The sequence below is a fragment of the Bos indicus genome, chromosome 19 (genome assembly GCF_029378745.1).
Source record: "Bos indicus isolate NIAB-ARS_2022 breed Sahiwal x Tharparkar chromosome 19, NIAB-ARS_B.indTharparkar_mat_pri_1.0, whole genome shotgun sequence".
Taxonomy (NCBI): domain Eukaryota; kingdom Metazoa; phylum Chordata; class Mammalia; order Artiodactyla; family Bovidae; genus Bos; species Bos indicus.
In genome coordinates, this window is record NC_091778.1 from 47788127 (window position 1) to 47809658 (window position 21532).

Genomic DNA, 21532 nt, shown 5'->3' on the forward strand with positions numbered 1-21532 from the left:
TCTTTATGGTCCAACTTTCACATCCATACATGACTATGGAAAAACCATAGCTTTGACTATATGGACCTTTGTTGGCAAAGTGATGTCTCTTCTCTGCTTTTTAATATGCTGTCTAGTATCATCATAGCTTTTCTTCCAAGGAGCAAGTGACTTTTAATTTCATGGCTGCAGTCATCATCCACAGTGATTTTGGAGCCCAATAAAGTCTGTCACTGTTTCCTTTTGTTCCCCAGCTATTTGCCATGAAGTGATAGGACTGGTGTCACGATCTTAGTTTTTGAAAGTTGAGTTTTAAGTCAGTTTTTTCAATCTGCTCTTTCACCTTCATCATTATGTAAAATAATCCAATATTTATATATACTTATATAATATATAAATTATATATAATGCACAAACATACATATATATATGTAGTGTGTATATGCATGTTTACAGATGTATGTGAGAGTTTGTGTACATATGTGTGTGTGTGTGTATTGTGTATGTTTAATTTATCTCATCTTTCTTAAGAAGGGAAAGTTAATACTCCAAAGTTAAGCAATGTTCTGGAGAAGATGGAAGTGGAGCTCACAAATAAGGAATTTCAGAATCCGTCAGAACACTTACCAGTTGATAGTAAGCATTTCTGTCTTTACTGATATTTTCAGAGAAAGTTAAATATTTGTATGAGGATTCATTAACTACCTTTATTTTGCCATATTGGGGTTTAAATCTTAATTGTACTTAAACGTTGTCTTCTCTTGTAAGTCTTACTTGTCACCAGCAGGCGTAAGGAATATCTGAGAATGATTCAGCTGTCAGTGACATGCTTGTGACTTAGCTTAGGAAAAGAAAACAGACAAAGGTAAATAAGAACATAGATGAGTAGAAGTAGAAGAAAAGAGGAGGTCTGAAAGTAAAACAGCAAGAAATGGAGGAGGGGAGAAAAAGGTTAGGCAATTGGAATTTCAGTAGTTCCTGGGCTGCAAATGTGAAGTGAATTGAAGCCACGCAGTCATGTCCAACTCTTTGTGAACCCATGGACTATAGACTGCCAGGCTCCTCTGTCCATGGAATTCTCCAGGCAAGAATACTGGAGTGGGTTGCCATTCCCTTCTCTAGGCCAACCCAGGGATTGAACCTTCAGGCAGATTTTTTACCATCTGAGTAGACAGGGTCTGGAAAATGGGGTTAGGCTTAAGGGCCCATGGGTGTGATATGACTTATTCCATCACTGCAATGTCCTGATTCTGAGTCAAACCTTTATTTTATATTTTTGGAGTATAATATCAGAGTTGATATGTAAAGTACTTTATTGTGAAAGGTGTTTCTTTTTTATAGCTAGTGAGAAGATAGATCTAAATACACTTCTGGATGAAATTAAGGTTCTTACAGATGAGTGCAAAATTCTGACTAGAATAAAAAATCTTAATTCTTATTAATGAGCTGTTCACAATATAGAATCTGCAGTTCTTTGGTTATCTGAATTTTAATAATAGCAGCCATTGCATTCTTTGTACAAGATTTAACTAAGCTGAAGTTTTATGGATGATGCGTTTTGAAGTTGCCACTTTTTGAAAAAAAAAAAAAGTATATTGTCTCCATAGAATTTGATCAATAGAAACTAACCCAAAATTCAATGAAGAAGGAAAGTTTGCATTTATTAGTCAAAGTCAGGGTTTATATTTCTGGCCCCAAGGAGAAGTTCTTGTAGAAAATATAGGAGAATAATTTTGTGACCTTAGGAGAGACAGAGATTTCTTAGATGACAGAGTTATAAGCATGAAATTAAAAATTAATGGATATCATCAAAATTAGAAACTTCTCTTTGTGAAAGACACAGTTAAGAAAGTGAAAAGGCAAGATATAGACTGAAAGAAAATATTTGTAAAACATGGATGACAAAGGACTAATATCAACAATATCAAGAACTCTTACAACTCAGTAATAAAAAGACAAATCAATAAAATTTGGTTTATCTGTTCAATTTGAACAGATATTTCACACAAGAAAATATTTAAATGGCTAATGATCACAGGAAGGAATACTGAGGATTATTAGTCATCAGAGAAATGCAATTTAAGTCATTATTAGGCACCACACTAAAGATCCACTAGAATAGGAAAAAATTAAAAGATGGACAGTACCAAGCATTGACAAGATTTGGAGCATACAATTTCTAGACGGTATACTAACCACAGTGGAGATCGTATGTCAGTTTCTCATAAAGTTGAACATAAATTTACCATAAGACCCAGCAACTTCACTCCTAGTTATTTTTCCAGGAGAAATTAATACATATGTATTAAATGTTTGTGCATGAATATTCAAAGCAACTTTATTCAGTCCATCAACCCATGTAGGGATAAACAAGTGGGGTATATTCATAACAATGAAATGCTGCTCAACAAATGAACAATTTACTGATTCAAAACATGCTGGATGAGCCTCCAAAACATTATCTAAATGAAAGAAGACACTCACAAAATAATACCTAGTGTATGATGCTATTTTATGAAATTCTGGAAAAGTAAATCTAATAACAGAAAGCAACCTGGTGACTGCTTGGGTTTATGTTTTAGAGTGATTGACTTCAAAAAGGATTTATGTTTTAGAGGGAGGATAGAAAGAATGAGTGGACTTGAAGTTAGTAAGCCACCATATTACTAATGTAAATTAAAAATGTCCTGTTTATCTCTGTAGCCCTGCTGCTTGGCAGAGTGTCTTCACTGTTGAGTTGTTGAATGAATAAATGAATAAAGAATTGTTGTCTTAAAACAATAAATAAATGAAAAGTGTTGTAATTATTCCACTTTGATTTCATTTGGAAAGTCTATTGTGCAAAATTCTAAAACAAATTTTAACCTTCAAAAGTTTTTTATTCAATGTTGGAACCTTCCACAGTGTTCATAAATTATAAATATTTATCTTTTATTATAGCTGAGAGAAAAATAAATCAGATGAGCCCAACAGATACCATGGAGGCTCTTAAAGGTAAGATGAAAAGGCAGCAAAACAGATCCTTTTGCTTTGATTCTTATACGGTTTCCTAGTAATTAGGTTGCCACCCTCTATATATTAATTATTTTTATTAGTTACTTAGATTTATCAGTTAATATACCATGATAAACTATTTTGTATCTTGCTTTGTTGTTCAGTCACTGAATGGTGTCTGACTCTTTACGACCCCATGGATTACAGCACTCCAGGCTTCCCTGTGCTTCACTATAGAATTCCAGTTTTGATAAGTGAGGAGAAAATCAAGCTCTGGATCTAAGCAGCAAAGAGTGAAGTAGAGAACTCAGGATTATCAGCAATGGAGACTTTCTTTCTAGATAGTCTGGACAACAAAAGTGAAGTTGCTCAGTCGTGTCCGACTCTTTGCGACCCCATGGACTGTAGCTTATCAGGCTCCTCCATCCGGGATTTTCCAGGCAAGAGTACTAGAGTGAGTTGTCATTTCCTTCTCCAGAGGATTTTCCCGACCCAAGGATCGAACTCGGGTCTCCCGCATTGTAGGCAGACGCTTTACTGTCTGAGCCACCAGGGAAGTTCATAGGAGAAAGGAAATATGAAAAAGAAAAATACATTAGTACAGTTTAAAATCTTTTACCTGTGCATATATTTCAACATGACAGAATGTTGCTTCAAGGGTGAAAAGACTTTGACCTAGCTTTCATATTTTTATGGAGATGGATATTCCTAATCTATAAGGAAAATCAGAAAAGTGCTTCTTTATGAAACTTAAACCATCTCATGAGTTCCATTTCTCTGTGAGTATAATTTTGCCTTATCTTTAGCTAATAGCAAAGGTGCATCATAGTGAAATCTTAGCTGGTTTTGAAATCTTTCAAAGGTAAGATGGATGATACATTAACTCTCAAATTGTCTCCTAGTATCTTATTTCCTAATCATTTGATAAGGATTTCTGCTACTCTCCAATGTATGGATCCAATATAATTTAAATTATTTTATCTTGGCAGATGTTTTCTATTTTTGGTTTACTTACCTTGGCCATATTGATATGAATTTTAATAAACTTTCCTAAAGAAGAGATAGAATTTATTGCTTGAGGTTAGTTATGAAATGCAGAACAAAAGAATAGTCATTTAGTGATTTTGGTGAGCATAGGCAGTGAATCCAGTTAGAGTTAAAAAGGGAAACCAACCCTACTTTTGTCACAGAGGTAGTTATTAAAATGTGTCAAGCACCTCTGTATGGCTGACAGAGTTCTAAGTATTTTCATATATGTTACTTTATACTCACAGAAGCTCTATGGGACAGATAGGATCACCTTCACCTCATATATCAGAAAACTGGGACTCCCAAGAAGTTGTGTTATTTACCTACATTCTAGTGGGTAATAAATACTAGAGAACAATATTCAAACCCATGTGTTCTTACTTCAACCATAGTAATTTTCTCATTTCACTAGAACTGCCTATTTCTTTCATAAGAATAATACACTGAAAACTGTATAATATTAAGAATAATGCACTGTTCCTTTTAGAAATTTATGGTGTGTATGTTTATTCCTCCAAAAAGGTTTAAAGGAAGTGAGCTTAATTCTAACCATATTGAATGTCTGTATAAATTTATATAGGTTCCAGGGGTCTTGAATATTCCTCTCCTCCCCCCAAAAATCGATAATACATAGGCAAAATAACTGAAACATTTTAGAATTAGTAAGAATTTTCATATTTATCTCTCTTTCCTTAAGGAGAGATGGTAGATATCAGAGACCTGGACAGCATACTAGGAAACATGCACATTGAACTCACCAAAGAAGAACTTGGAGAGCTGAGAAGAAACCTTCCCATTAATGGTAACTCATTTTAGATACAAAGCATCCCTCAGGAAAGCTTGATCTTGAGGTTTATGTATGAGTATTTCTGAGACCAGATTCATTTTATGATGACAAAAAAAAACCTTGCAAAAGTTGTCTGGATTAATTCCAAGATCATCTTTCATATCTGTGAATATGTTCAGGGAGCAAAATTAAAAGGTGGAAAAGGAAATGGAAGACTGAAATTGTACATCCTTTCCACATTTCCCATTCACTTCTGTATTTTGACTTAACTCCTTAATTCTGACTGTAGCTCCTTAATATTACTGAAACTTCTCTAAAGACATAAGTTGCTTACTATTTGTCAGTTACATTAGACTTTATCCAGTCTGCTTTTATTGGAGCTTTCTAATGTCTTTGATATTGATGATTATTCTGACCTTGAAATTATGTTCTTTTGGCTTCTGTATTATTCCCCCCAACCTGAATCTTCCCATTCCTCTTTGATTTTCATTTTATATACTCTCTGGATAATCTCATCATTATCCATGGTTTTACCTGTCCCCAACTTGCTTTATGACTTTCACATCTCATTTCTACGCAGACTGTCTCCTGGGCTTCAAAATGGTATGTCCAAATGCCTGTTAAACATTTCCCCCTTGGATACTGCACAGGAGGCTTTTTTCCCCTCAACTTAGTTAAAATTGAATTCGCTATTTTCTGTTCAGTCTTCTAGTCCTGTGTTCTCTCTCATTTGAGTTATCAGTGTCACTGTCTAGTCACCTAAGCTAGATATATGGTATTCATTTTTTTATTCTCCAATGTTTCCAATCTGTCACTTAATCTCGCATTTTACATCTATCTGTTCAGTTCAGTTCAGTCGCTCAGTTGTGTCTGACTCTTTCCGACCCCATGAATCGCAGAACGCCAGGCCTCCCTTTCCATCACCAACTCCCAGAGTTCACTCAAACTCATGTCCATCGAGTCAGTGATGCCATCCAACCATCTCATCCTCTGTCGTCCCCTTCTCCTCCTGCCCCCAATCCCTCCCAGCATCAGAGTCTTTTCCAATGAGTCAACTCTTGGCATGAGGTGGCCAAAGTATTGGAGTTTCAGCTTTAGCATCAGTCCCTCCAATGAACACTCAGGACTGATTTCCTTTAGGATGGACTGGTTGGACCTCCTTATAGTCCAAGGGACTCTCAAGAGTCTTGTCCAACACCACAGTTCAAAAGCATCAATTTTTCGGCACTCAGCTTTCTTCACAGTCCAACTCTCACATCCATACATGACCACTGGAAAAACCATAGACAAGTAATGTCTCTGCTTTTGAATATGCTGTCTAGGTTGGTCATAACTTTCCTTCCAAGGAGTAAGTGTCTTTTAATTTCATGCCTGCAATTACCATCTGCAGTGATTTTGGAGCCCAAAAAAACAAAGTCTGACACTGTTTCCACTGTTTCACCATCTACTTCCCATGAAGTGATGGGACCAGATGCCATGATCTTAGTTTTCTGAATGTTGAGCTTTAAGCCAACTTTTTCACTCTCCTCTTTCACTTTCAGCAAGAGGCTTTTTAGTTCCTCTTCACTTTCTGCCATAAGGGTGATGTCATCTGCATATCTGAGGTTATTGATATTTCTCCCGGCAATCTTGATTCCAGCTTGTGCTTCTTCCAGCCCAGCGTTTCTCATGATGTACTCTGAGTATAAGTTAAATAAGCAAGGTGACAATATACAGCCTTGATGTACTCCTTTTCCTATTTGGAACCAATCTGTTGTTCCATGTCCAGTTCTAACTGTTGCTTCCTGACCTGCATATAGGTTTCTCAAGAGGCAGGTCAGGTGGTCTGGTGTTTCCATCTCTTTCAGAATTTTCCATAGTTTATTGCGATCCACACAGTCAAAGGCTTTGGCATAGTCAATAAAGCAGAAATAGATGCTTTTCTGGAACTCTCTTGCTTTTTCGATGATCCAGTGGATGTTGGAATTTGATCTCTAGTTCCTCTGCCTTTTCTAAAACCAGCTTGAACACCTGGAAGTTCACGGTTCACGTATTGCTGAAGCCTGGCTTGGAGAATTTTAAGCATTACTTTACTAGCATGTGAGATGAGTGCAATTGTGCGGTAGTTTGAGCATTCTTTGGCATTGCCTTTCTTTGGGATTGGAATGAAAACTGACCTCTTCCAGTCCTGTGGCCACTGCTGAGTTTTCCAAATTTGCTGGCATGTTGAGTGTAGCACTTTCACAGCATCATTCAGGATTTGAAATAGCTCCACTGGAATTCCATCACCTCCACTAGCTTTGTTCATAGTGATGCTTTCTAAGGCCACTTGACTTCACATTCCAGGATGTCTGGCTCTAGGTGAGTGATCACACCATCGTGATTATCTGGATCGTGAAGCTCTTTTTTGTACAGTTCTGTGTATTCTTACACCTCTTCTTAATATCTTCTGCTTCTGTTAGGTCCATACCATAAACCTAAATTTCAAAAATACCATACATAGATGAATAGATGGATGGTTATGTGACAAACCAAGTATAGTAAAATGTTAATAGCAGAATCTAGGTGGTGAACATTCATTGCACAATTTTTTCAACTGTGCTGTATGTTTAGAAATTTTCATAACAAAATGCTGAAAAAATTCCATGTTTAATTTCTTCAACATGTCTCTGTTCTCGCTACCATGGCCATATTTTAGGTCCTTTTTTTTTTCTGATTTCGCATACTACAGTGGCTTCCAGAATGTAGCCTTCACAGTGATCCATATAAAATGCAAATATAATGATATTATGCCTCAATTTAAAATCATTTATTGGTTTTCAGTAATGTACTAGGAAATGTCTCACGTGCCTTCATATGGTAAACAAGTAAGTAACTTCATGATTTGGGCCCTGCTTATCTGTCTAGTCTGGAAAATCCCATGGACTGCGGAGCCTGGTAGGCTACTGTCCATGGGGTCGCAGAGTCAGACACGACTGAGCAATTTCACTTCACTTTCACTTATCTAGTCTAGTATTTTACCCTCAAACGTTGAACTTTTATTCCAGACAGACATATATCAGGTTTTTTCATCACAATTTTGCTTTGTTAATGTATTCCCCAGTATTCAGAGGGCCTCTTTTTCCCCTTTTTCTGACTAACTCCTCCTTGCATATTAGAGTTGAGAGCCACCTTTTCCAAAAAGCTTTTCCTTAATTGCCCAGGATGTATTAAATACCTCATCTCTGTTTTCATAATCACTGTACATATATTTTTTCATTGTTCTTGCTACACTGTATTGTAATAATATGTTTATATTTATTTGCTATCTGGTAACTTTAATGTGAGCTTTAGGAAAAGAAGTACTATTTACCTTCAGAAAAGGGCTTACCATTCATCTTTCTATAGCCAGTACTTAGCAGAGTACCTGACATATAAATTGGCATTCCATAAAAGTTGATTGAGAGATGGACAAATAATTCAGTAAATGACTGGATAAATAACTGAGTAAAATGACTAAATGATTCCTAAAGAAAACAAATAACTGCTTTTGGTTAGGTCATGAATATTTACCTCTAGTATATTGTTACCATTTGTCAGCAGCAATTCTGAGTGACAAGAGAGATCAGTTAGGAATAGACTGGAGATAAAAATACGAACTTTTTTTGACCAGCAGTCCATGCTTACAATTCATAGCGTTACCAGAGTTTAGAATCTTCAGGGAATAAACTTGCATGGCTGGTATTTCCTGTCATGCTTATAAGGTTATTTGCCTAGTGAAAGCATATTTTACTCTGGGCCAAACTTTATAGTCCAAGGGTCAAGGGCCAGCTTACTAAGATAGAGTCAATCTCTGAAAACTAAGAAGTATGCATTAAAATGAACCCAGTGGATAATGTGAATTTTGGAGTAACAAAATTTAGCTAGCTTCTGGAATATTATTTGCAAATCTTTTTTTATGAATTTGCTTTCTATATCAGTTATGCCTTACTTATTTAATAGCTCAAGGGAAGACTGATCTGAAAACGCTGATGGATACAGTACAAGTTATTACAGGTTAGTGAGATGTTACTATAAATTTAAGATACTAATTCTTGACAGGAAACTATATTTTTTCTATGACAAATATTTTGCTGAAGTATGATGTGTGTAATTACTGTTTTATAAAATCATATTTATCTAGCTTAAGAATTATTGCAAAATGAACTTATCCGTGTCACCCTGAATCAAGAAATAAATAGATCAATAATCCAGAAGATCCCCTATAGCCACTTCCTTCATACTTTCTACTTTGATACTTTCTAGAGGTTATTAAATCCTTTATTCTAGGATCACAGGTTAGTTTCATCTGTATTTGAACTTTAGATGGAACTATAGGATTTATATTCTACTATATTTATTTCTGTATCTATTTCACTGCCTTCTTTCATTCAGCATTATAGTAAATGTTTTTCTCTGAGATTTATTCATATTGTTGCATGTGGCAGTGGTTTGTACTTTTCATTGCTGTAGTTATAAAATGCACTAAATTACAAGCAAGTAGAGATATTTAGAGAAAAAACTTACTTTGGTAGGTGAAATGACTTCTAATTAATTCATTGTACCTGAATGCAGTTCTGTGTAATATTCCATTGCATGAGTATACCAAAAAGATCTATTTAATATACTCTTAAAGGACATTTCCAGTCTAGAGCCATTGCAAATAATTTATTATTGCTATTAATATTCTTGTATATACCTCTTGCTGAACACATGTGCACAATTCTGTGGCCAGATACCTAAATGAAATTGCTTTGTCATAAGATAGGATTGTGTATACTTTATTAGATATTGTCCATTGATTTTCTTAAGTAGTTGTACCATTTTACATTCCAACCAGCAGTGTATGAGAGTTCCAATTGCTTTACATTCCTGCTAATATTTGATACAGTCTGTCCTTTCCATGTAACTATTCTGGTGAGTACATGGCAGTGTCCCACCGTGGTTATTACTTGCATTTCCTTGAGGATTAATGATATTGAGCACCTTTTTCATGTTTATTGGTTAATGCCTTATTCCCATGTTTATTTTGATAACTTCTTTTGTAAAGTTTCTGTTCATATCTGTTGTCTATTTGTCTGCTTGGATGCCTCTCTTTTAGTTATTAAATTTTTTATGTCCTGCATTTTACCTATAGTTTTTAATGTATTCTGGATACAAATCCACTATAGATTATATAAATTGTAAATGTCTCACTGTATGTATTACATTTTCACTTATATCTTTTGATGAACAGAAGTTTCTATTTTATGTGTAGTTGAATCAATTAATCAATCTTTTGTAGTTAGAGAGTTTAGGGGCGTATTTAAGAAATCCTTGTATGCACCAGGGTCAAACACTTTTCCTATTTTATCTTCTGGGAGCTTTATTACTTTTTTTCACATTTTCTCCTATAATCCTCTTAGAATTGATTTTTCTGTGCAATGGGATAAGGGTCATTATTTGCTTTTTTCTAAATATATACTCAGCACCATTCATTGACAAGATGATCCTTTTCCCCACTGCAATATAAGGCAAACTTTTTCATAAATTAAAGACCACAAAAGTGTTGCTGATTCTGGATTTTTTCTTTGGTCTATTTGTCCTTGTACCAGTATACTATACACTTAATATAGCTTTAATATGTCTTAATGTCCGAAGTGTAAGTCCTCCAAATTTGCTTTACTTTATAAAGATTGTCTTGGTTATTCTTGGTCACTTGCATGTCTGTATAAATTTTAGAATCAGCTTTTAATTGCCCCTGCAGATCCTGCTAGTGTTTTATTTGAATCTAGATCAATTTACACAGAATTAACATCTATGCAATGTTAAGTTTTCTGACTTACGAAAATCAGTGGTGTGCTGGTGAAATGACTCTCTGGAAAAAACAACACCTGATTTGTAGCATATTTTACTTTCCATAGTGTAAATGGACTATAACCCACCAGGCTTCTCTGTCCATGGGGATTCTCCTGGCAGGAATACTGGAATGGGCTGCCATGCCCTCCTCCAGAGGATCTTCCTAACCCAGGGACTGAACCCAGGTCTTCCGCCTTGGAGGTGGATTCTTTACCATCTGAGCTACCAGGGAAGCCAACTAAGCACATAGTATAAATACTTTCACCCTGGCCAATTTCAAGCTACTATTTAAACACTAGCTCACACAGCATTGTAAAGCAATTTTCCTCTAATTACAAAATAAATGAAAAATAAATAATACAGCAGTGTAGAAAATCAAAAAAAGAAAACTAACTCACAAAATTCCTAAATTTTTAACAATTGGCCCTTATGAGCCACTTCAAGCTAGTAGTACATCACTGAAAATAGTTCAAGGTAATAGCACATCACTAAAAATGTTATCAGAGAAGGCAATGGCACCCCACTTCAGTACTCTTGCCTGGAAAAATCCCATGGACAGAGTAGCCTGGTAGGCTGTAGTCCATGGGGTCGCTAAGAGTCGGAAACGACTGAGCGACTTCACTTTCACTTTTCACTTTCATGCATTGGAGAAGGAAATGGCAACCCACTCCAGTGTTCTTGCCTGGTGAATCCCAGGGACGGGGGAGCCTGGTGGGCTGCCGTCTATGGGGTCGCACAGAGTCGGATACGACTGAAGTGACTTAGTAGAAAATGTTATATTTATTTAGGTCAACTTAATTTCTCTCCTTTGTTAGAGTTATTCCTAGGTGTTTTATAGTTTTTTTATGTAATTGAAAGTGATATATATTTTTCTTATTTAATATCCTAGTCGTTGACATATAGAAATGGAGGTGATTTTATCTGTATTTGTGTCTGTGTGTTAGTCGGGGTCCGACTCTTTGCAACCCCATGGATTGTAGCCCGTCAGGCTCCTTTGTCCATGGGATTCTCCAGGCAAAAGTACTGGAGTGGATTGTCATCTCCTTCTCCAATTTGTGCCTGTATATGTGTGTGTATCAGAGAAGGCAATGGCACCCCACTCCAGTACTCTTGCCTGGAAAATCCCACAGATGGAGGAGCCTGGTGGGCTGCAGTCCATGGGGTTGCTAAGAGTCCGGCACGACTGAGCGACTTCACTTTCACTTTTCACTTTAATGCATTGGAGAAGGAAATGGCAACCCACTCCAGTGTTCTTGCCTGGAGAATCCCAGGGACGGGGCAGCCTGGTGGGCTGCCGTCTATGGGGTCGCACAGAGTCGAACACGACTGAAGAGACTTAGCATAGCATAGCATGTGTGTGTATGTGTATATATTTTGTTTAGGATTTTTGCGAAGTGGAGTTAGAAATTCTCTGGAAAAGTTTGTATTTAATTGCATCATTCACAGATGAAACACTCTAGGACTGGAGATTTTTATGTGGGTAAGATTTTAAACTGCCAGTTTAGTTGTCTTAGTAGATATAAGGCTATCAAGATTTTATATTCCTCTTGCATCATTACTAAGTTGTGTTTTTCTAGGACTTTGTCCCTTCTAAATATTCAAATCAGTTATATATTGGTCATAATATACTCATTATCTTTTTAACATCTGTAGAATCTGTAGTGATTTCCCCTTTGTCTTTAGAAATATTCACTATTTATATTTTCTCTTCTTTCCTTTGTTAATATTAGTACAGGTATTTATCACTTTTGTAAGTCTTTCCAAAACCCAGGTTTTGGTTGTATTGCTCTTATTTAGAGTTTGTTTTCCATTTCAGTAATTCCTTCTCTTTCTTATTTATTTTTTTCTACTTTTGAGGGGTTTAACTTGTTGTTCTAACTCTTTGAGGTAGAATCTTAGATTATTAATCTTTTCATCTTTTCTACTGTATACATTTAAGTTTATAAATTTCCTTCTCAGCACACCTTTACTTTATCCCACAAGTACTATTATTATTGTTATTTAATTCAAAATATGTTCTAAATTCTAGTGTGATTTTTGACATATGATTTATTTAGAAAAATGTTCTTTAATTTCCAAACGTATGGGAGTTTTCTAATATCTTTTGCTCTTGATTTGTAGCTTAATTCCATACTGTATACTGCACAGTTATTTGTACCCATCATCTTTATTATTATAATAATTTAAAAATTGTATAAGCCTTATTGATTGTATGAATTATTATTTTATAACCACCATTATGGGAATGTCTCTTTTGCTAGAGTTAAAGAACTACTGTTCATTCTCTGTATCTGCAATTGACTGCTTATTGTTTAGCAGGTGTCATTATGCCTTATTTTACTTTCACAATTTGAAATTATAATGTTTAAAAAAATCTCATCTTTCTCTACTTCTTTTGTTTTGAAGGAGGAGAAGTTGACCTCAGTGACTTGGATAATGTCATGCAAAATATGGGAATAGAGCCCACACCTAAAGAACACTTGGAGCTAGTGAATTTACTTCCAGTTTATGGTGAGTATTTCAAATATCAGCATAGATTTCAGGAGAGTTAATATTACCTTTAAGAGAGTTAGTATAGTCATCAAAAAAGTTATTCAGTTTTTCAAGCAATAGTTGGCTTTTGAGGAGATAATGATATCCTTAAAAAACCATTTTATCCAATACCCCAGGTTTATTATAGATAAATTATAAATTAGAGATAATTAAACATATCCAAATTTTAGAGATAATATATTGACTATTTAAGAATTTATAAATTGTCATTTAAAATATATCAATAGCCCAATCAATTCTAAGTCTTGACATCAGGACTGAGGAATGTTGATAGTTATCTTTCATTCCACTGAGATGCTGATAGAAAATAGGAGAAGGAGGAGGAGAGATATAAAACTATACTAGTAGAGGGAAAAAAAGAGAGTTAGAAAAAATATAAAATAAGGAAATGTTTTTGCTTTAGCTTCAGCTCAGTTCAATTGCTCAGTCGTGTCCGACTCTTTGTGACCCCATGAACTGCAGCACGTCAGGCCTCCATCACCAACTCCCAGAGTTTACCCAAACTCATGTCCATTGAGTCGGTGGTGCCATCCAGCCATCTCATCCTCTGTTGTCCCCTTCTCCTGCCCTCAATCTTTCCCAGCATCAGAGTCTTTTCCGATGAGTCAGCTCTTTGCATCAGGTGGCCAAAGTATTGGAGTTTCAGCTTCAACATCAGTCCTTCAAATGAACACCCAGGACTGACCTCCTTTAGGATGGACTGGTTGAATCTCCTTGCAGTCCAAGGGACTCTCAAGAGTCTTCTCCAACACCACAGTTCAAAACCATCAATTCTTCGGTGCTCAGCTTTCTTTATAGTCCAACTCTCACATACGTAGATGACTACTGGAAAAACCATAGCCTTGATTAGACGGACCTTTGTCAACAAAGTAATGTCTGCTTTTTAATATGCTGTCTAGGTTGGTCATAACTTTCCTTCCAAGGAGTAAGCATCTTTTAATTTCATGGCTGCAATTTCACCATCTACAGTGATTCTGGAGCTCAGAAAAATAGTCAGCCACTGTTTCCACTGTTTCCCCATCTATTTCCCATGAAGTGATGGGACCAGATGCCATGATCTTCGTTTTCTGAATGTTGAGCTTTAAGCCAACTTTTTCACTCTCCTCTTTCACTTTCATCAAGAGGATCTTTAGTTCTTCTTCACTTTCTGCCATAAGGGTGGTGTCATCTGCATGTCTGAGGTTATCAATGTTTCTCCCTGCAATCTTGATTTCAGCTTGTGCTTCTTCCAGCCCAGCATTTCTCATGATGTGCTCTGCATATACGTTAAATAAGCAAGGTGACAATATACAGTCTTGACTTACTCCTTTTCCTATTTGGAACCAGTCTGTTATTCCATGTCCAGTTCTAACTGTTGCTTCCTGAACTGCATATAGGTTTCTCAAGAGGCAGGTCAGGTGGTCTGGTATTCCCATCTCTTTCAGAATTTTCCACAGTTTATTGTGATCCGCACAGTCAAAGGCTTTGGCATAGTCAATAAAGAAGAAATAATGTTTTTCTGGAACTCTCTTGCTTTTTCGATGATCCAGCAGACGTTGGCAATTTGATTTCTGGTTCCTCTGCCTTTTCTAAAACCAGCTTGAACACCTGGAAGTTCACGGTTCATGTATTGCTGAAGCCTGGCTTTGAGAATTTTGAGCATTACTTCACTAGCATGTGAGATGAGTGCAATTGTGCAGTAGTTTGAACATTCTTTGGAATTGCCTTTCTTTGGGATTGGAATGAAAACTGACCTTTTCCAGTCCTGTGGCCACTACTGAGTTTTCCAAATTTTTGCTTTAGCATAGTAGGTATTAATAATTTTCTCAGGTGCTAAAGAATTGATAGATTTACCATATTAAGAATTTTTCTTACATTTTGTTTTATCATTTCTAGAAGATAAATTTTAGGAGCAAATTATTTTTTGCTCCAATTATTATTAATAATAATAAATTAATAAATATTATTTATTATTAGGTAAATTTTAGGAGCAAATTATTTTATGGCCTATATTACTGTACTTGGATATTTAGTATTGCTTTAGTATATCTAGTTCTTTTTCCTATGACCTAAATTATGTTATTTTCTTACAGCTACATCTGATGGAAAAATATATAAGAATAGGTTGTTGAACTGTGTGAAAGCTACAAAAGGTGAGTGAGATACAAATTGAAAATTCAGATTGAGACTGTTGTGTGTCACTCTTGTCTTTTTCTTGTCATTAAATATTGCTTGCTGTCATTCATATATATGTGTATATATATATATTTCCATAATTACTTTTAATACGTATATATGTGTTTTGTGCCAGTCTGAGCCTATCAATAACCAGTGCTGTGATTGGATTGGCCCTTGTGATTATTGTTACAATTGCCAGATACCCTTGAATATAAATCATTAGGAAACTTTGGAAAAATAAAAGCTTATTACTTACATGACCAGAAAATTACTCAGTACATCTGGGGTCACATAGTGAGGTTGCAAGGAGAGAGAGTGCGTGCATGAGCCTGGAGTTCCACTTTTATTAAGGTTGAGGGTGGGAGACTAGTGTTTTGTGTTCTCACTCTTTACTGGTGAATTTAGAACATAAGAGTGGAAGTTTAAAGAGAATAAGTGGTTCAAATGATTGGAATCTAAATCAGCCAAGATCTCTAAAACAAAGGCGCTTCAGTGCTGTGAGGTGTGTGACAGTCAATGTATTCATTCAAACCATCTTTGAAGCGAGTGCATTTGAATTACAAAAAGAAAAAAAAAACACTGTCAGGATTTACACTACTGTTCATATTGATTAAATAATCTCCTGTTTTATTTTAAAGAGATGTTCTAACAATTTAGGTTTGCCTCAATTTTGGCTGTGGATATATTAAAATTTAAGGCTATTATATTTTGAGATGTGCTTCCCTGGTAGCTTAGTTGGTAAAGAATCCACCTGCAATACAGGAGACCCTGGTTCAATTCCTGGGTTGGGAAGATCCTCTGGAGAAGGTATAGGTTACCCACTCCAATAGTCTTGGGCTTCCCTGGTGGCTCAGATGGTAAAAGAATCCACTTGCAATGCAAGAGACCTGGGTTCAATCCCTGTGTTGGGAAGATTCCCTGGAAGAGAGCATGGCAACCCACTCCATTATTCTTGCCTGGAGAATCCCAGTGGACAGAGGAGCCTGGAGGGCTACAGTCCATGGGGTCGCAAAGAGTCAGACATGACTGAGTGACTAAGCATAGCATGTAGTGAAATACAGTGACCAAACTGAACATAAAAACTGTTATGTTTGTTTTTTTTTCTGCTAAAATTAACCTGCGTGTTTTCTCAATCTGCTTTCACAAAAAGCAGATTGTGTTATATAAATTAATAGATTAGTTTTAGTTCATTAATGATCTTCTTTAAACACTTAAATGTCCTTGACCTCTATTTTATGATGAAATTAATAACCATAGTACATAGGCATTAATATTTATTATATTCTGAGTTTTATATCAATTCCTCACATCTTTATCTTTTTAAGGATTGCAAGTTGACGTTCAGGATCTTGATGCTATTCTTGGAAACATGGCAGTCAAACTCACAACTGACGAACCTACTGACCTAACTCCATATATACCAGTTGATGGTAAGTGCCTTAGATATCATTGTGCCCTAGTGAGAATTTGGGGTTTGGGGCTGATATTTTTGATAGTACTTATTTGGCTTAAATAAGAATGATTTTTTTCCTCTTAACATATTAAAATTTCCCAAGGAAAGGTAATGCCAAAGAATGCTCAAACTACCACACAATTGAACTCATCTCACATGCTAATAAAGTAATGCTCAAAATTCTCAAAGCCAGGCTTCAACAGTACGTGAACCATGAACTTCCAGATGTTCAAGCTGGATTTAGAAAAGGCAGAGAAACCAGAAATCAAATTGCCAACATCTGTTGGATCATAGAAAAAGCAAGAGAGTTCCAGAAAAACATTATTTCTGCTTTATTGACTATACCAAAGCCTTTGACTGTGTGGATCACAATAAACTATAGAAAATTCTGAAAGAGATGGGAATACCAGACCACCTGACCTGCCTCTTGAGAAACCTATATGCAGATCAGGAAGCAACAGTTAGAACTGGACATGGAGCAACAGACTGGTTCCAAATAGGAAAAGGAGTACATCAAGGCTGTACATTGTCACCCTGCTTATTTAACTTCTATGCAGAGTACATCATGAGGAACGTTGGGCTGGAAGAAGCACAAGCTGGAATCAACATTAGCAGGAGAAATATCAATAACCTCAGATATGCAGATGACACCACCCTTATGGCAGAAAGTGAAGAAGAACTAAAGAGCCTCTTGATAAAAGTGAAAGAGGAGAGTGAAAAAGTTGGCTTAAAGCTCAACATTCAGAAAACAAAGATCATGGCATCTGGTCCCATCACTTCATGGGAAATAGATGGGGAAACAGTGGAAACAGTGACAGAATTTATTTTGGGGGGCTCCAAAATCACTGCAGATGGTGATTTCAGCCATTAAATTAAAAGATGCTTGCTCTTTGGAAGAAAAGCTATGACCAACCTAGACAGCATACTAAAAAGCAGACGTTACTTTGCCAACAAAGGTCCATCTAGTCAAAGCTATGGTTTTTCCAGTAGTCACGTATGGATGTGAGATTTAGACTATAAAAAAAAAAACTGAGTGCTGAAGAATTGATGGTTTTGAACTGTGGTGTTGGAGAAGACTCTTGAGAGTCACTTGGACTGCAAGGAGATCCAACAAGTCCTGAATATTCATTCAGGAAATCAGTCCTGACTATTCATTGGAAGGACTCATGCTGAAGCTAAAACTCCAATACCTGATGCAAAGAACTGACTCATTTGAAAAGGCCCTGATGCTGGGAAAGATTGAAGGCGGGAGCAGAAGGGGATGACAGAGGATGAGATGGTTGGATGGCATCACCGATTCAATGGACATGAGTTTGAGTAAACTCTGGGAGTTGGTAATGGACAGAGAGGCCTGGCGTGCTGCAGTCCATGGGGTTGCAAGGAGTCAGACATGACTGAGTGACTGAAATGACTGATTGACTGACTGATATTAAAATTGGTACTTTTGTTTTTACCATTTATTCATTCAATAAATATTACTAAGCATCACATATTGGATGTTCTGCTAAGTGCTAGAGATACAATAGCAAGTAAAAACAACCATAGTCCTTGACCTAAGCAGCTTAATATCTACTATATCACAATTCTTCATGTACTAGTAGACACTGAATTAGAAGTAGAGAATTCAGACAATACTGCAAAGCTACAGTAATCAAAGCAGTGTGGTATTGGCACAGAAACAAACATGTGAATCAATGGAACAAAATAGAGAGCCCAGAAATCCATACACCTACAGTCAAATAATCTTTGACAAAGGACACAAGAATATATAATGGGAGAAAGATAGTCTTTTCAGTAAAATGTGTTTGGAAAGTTGGACAACTGCTTGTAAACCAATGAAGTCAGCACACACCCTCTCACCATACACAATAATTAACTCAAAATGACTTAAAGACTTAAATATAAGACATGACACCAAAAAATACCAGAAGAGAACATAGGCAAAACATTCTCTGACATGAATGTACCCATATTTTCCTGTATCAGTCTCCCAAGGCAATAGAAATAAAAATGAAAATAAACAAATGGGATCTAATCAAACTTACAAGCTCTTGCACAGCAAAGGAAACAATAAACAAAAAGACAACCTACAGAATGGGAGAAAATATTTGCAAATGATGTGATTGACAATGGCTTAATTTCCAAAATATAACAATAGCTCATACAACTCAATAGCAAAGAAATAGGCAACCCAATAAAAAAAATGGGCAGAAGACCTAAAGAGACATTTCCCAAAAGAAGACATGCACATGGTCAACAGGCACGTGAAAAGATGCTCAACATTGCTAATTATTAGAGAATTGTGAATCAAAACCTCATTGAGGTACCACCTCACACCAGTCAGAATGGCTATCATTAAAAGTCTACAAATAACAAATGCTGGAGAGGTTGTGGAGAGAAGGGAACCCTCCTACACTGTTGGTAGGAATGTAAGTTTGTGTCACCACTGTGGAAAATAGTACGCAGGTTCCTCAGCAAACTAGAAATAAAATTACCATATGATCTATCAATCCCACTCCTGGGCATATTTCCAGACAAAGCTTTAATTCAAAAAGATATGGGCATCCCTGTGTTCGTAGCAGCACTATTTACAATAGCCAAGATATGGCTGTATAGCTTGGGGAATATATTCAACATCCTGTAATAAGCCACAATGAAAAAGAATATGAAATATATATATACACATATATATATTATTACTGACTGACTTTGCTTTACAGCAGTAATGAACACAACATTGATATTCAACTATACTTCAATAAAAAATAAATTTAAACAAAGAGGAAGGGCTTCCATGGTGGCTTAGTGGTAAAGAATTTGCCTGCCAATATGTGAGACACAGATTCTATCCCTGGTCTGAGAAGATCCCACATGTCATGTGGCAACTAAGCCCATGTAGCACAATTTCTGAACCTGTGCTCTAGAGCCGGGAAGCTGCAGCTACTGAAGTTCTGTGCCCTAGAGCTGGCGCACCGCAGTGAAGAGTAGCTCCTGCTCACCACAGCTAAAGAAATCCCACGATAACAATGAAGACCCAGCACAGATAAAATAATTAATGAATTTAAAGGAAAGAGGAAGATGCTACTAACAAGCTGAGAACTGAATTCTTTCCACTAAATTATAATTAAATGCTCTTTCCACATTATGATTTTATGGGCTTTTAAAATCTATTACTCCCATACTCCTTAAAAAAAGTATAAATGCCTAGAGTTAGATACTGAAATACTAGAACTTTTAGCAATAAAACTTCACTGTACTTTGTTGTTTCCAAAGTCATTATCTGGACTCCTTGCCAATAATTAGCATATCTTCTCTTATATGATGGGAAAGCTGAATTCTAGTTCAACACAGCAAATGGTGAAGAAAAGTTTTGGTAAAATTAGAGTTGAACTCATAATAAATCTAGTACTTGCTAATAAAACTTATTTTATATCAGCAATCTGTATCATCCTAATTTACTGCAATGTTATTCTCATAATTGCTTGTTTTGTTGCCTTGATTATCATGCAGAGATTATACTAGAATTAACAAGAAAGTCTTTATCTGAACTGCCAATGGCCTATTTGTTAGGTCAGGTACCTGTTTATCCTGCAGTTGATTGTAATGCTGCGAAGACAGTCTTTTTTAAAAATATAAATTTATTTATTTTAATTGGAGGTTAATTACTTTACAGTATTGTATTGGTTTTGCCATACATCAACATGAATCCGCCACAGGTATACATGTGTTCCCCATTCTGAACCCACCTCCCTCCTCCCTCCCCGTACCATCCCTCTGGGTCGTCTCAGTGCTCCAGCCCCAAGCATCCAGTATCATGCATCGAACCTGGACTGGCGATTCGTATCATATATGATATTATACATTATATCAAATCATGGCATCATTCACAATAATACCATAAGTCTCCATTTCTTTTGCTTTGAAGGAGAGGTTGTCAATGACATGAAAAAAGTTCCTGGAAATATGGGAGTAGAACTCAAAGAAAAGAAACATGAGTTGGTGAACAATGTGCCAATTAATGGTAAGAATTTCTGTAACTATTCTGCTTCCTATCTAGGTGGAAAACAAAAACTGTCCAAAAAACCTTTAGAAGGCAATATTGTTTTATCTTAAGAAGAAATACCAACTCTGTCATCTCATTTTTAGTTTGGGAATCAGTAGACTCTAGTTATAAATCCCGTGACCATTGATGAAAAATACTGGTTCTTATTTTTTTAATCCATTGTAAGTCCTAAAGTTTAAAATGAGAATTAAGGGGGAAAAGTAAGGCATTGAAAAGTATTGGAATGAAAATAAATGAGACATTACAAAAAATAAATGGGGAAGGGGCTTCTGCATGCTGGAGTCCAGGCAATAGGGGCCTTCTTAACAGTTTACTCCATTTCATATTTTATAAAAAATTATTGAGAGTAAATTTGTACTTTGTAGGGAAATGTAAGTTCTGACTTTGTGAAATGGTGGCTTCTATACTGCTTAATGAGTCTTTTTATCACTTTTGTGAGATTTTGATTAGTATATTTCTTAAAGCCCATGGAAAGATCAATCAGAATAGGATGATTGATGGTATGAAGGCCTTTAAAGATAAGCAAAAAAAAAAAGAATAGGATATTGAATCTTGATAGCTGCACCCTTCTAATATTTTGATGGCATGCTTATGCTTCTTTTAATCCATCTGTACTTTTGCAGATAATCTGCATTACATGTTAGAACACATCATAATTTGTTGAAAGTTTATGGAAAAGAAG

The 21532-nt window shown here is 36.0% G+C and overlaps 1 protein-coding gene across 7 annotated transcripts in view; it reads left to right on the plus strand.

Annotated features, from left to right (window-relative positions):
• Positions 1-21532, plus strand: part of LOC139177595 (uncharacterized) — a 199119-nt gene that overhangs the window by 38013 nt on the left and 139574 nt on the right. For 5 of the 7 annotated variants that reach the window (XM_070773702.1, XM_070773703.1, XM_070773705.1 and 2 more), the window contains 8 exons: positions 511-615; positions 2920-2973; positions 4700-4804; positions 8750-8803; positions 13031-13135; positions 15250-15309; positions 16660-16764; positions 20713-20808. In XM_070773702.1, coding sequence (XP_070629803.1) covers positions 511-615; positions 2920-2973; positions 4700-4804; positions 8750-8803; positions 13031-13135; positions 15250-15309; positions 16660-16764; positions 20713-20808 — 684 coding nt within the window. The remainder of the gene's footprint in view (positions 1-510; positions 616-2919; positions 2974-4699; positions 4805-8749; positions 8804-13030; positions 13136-15249; positions 15310-16659; positions 16765-20712; positions 20809-21532) is intronic. The other 2 variants (XM_070773704.1, XM_070773708.1) reach the window with 1 other exon arrangement.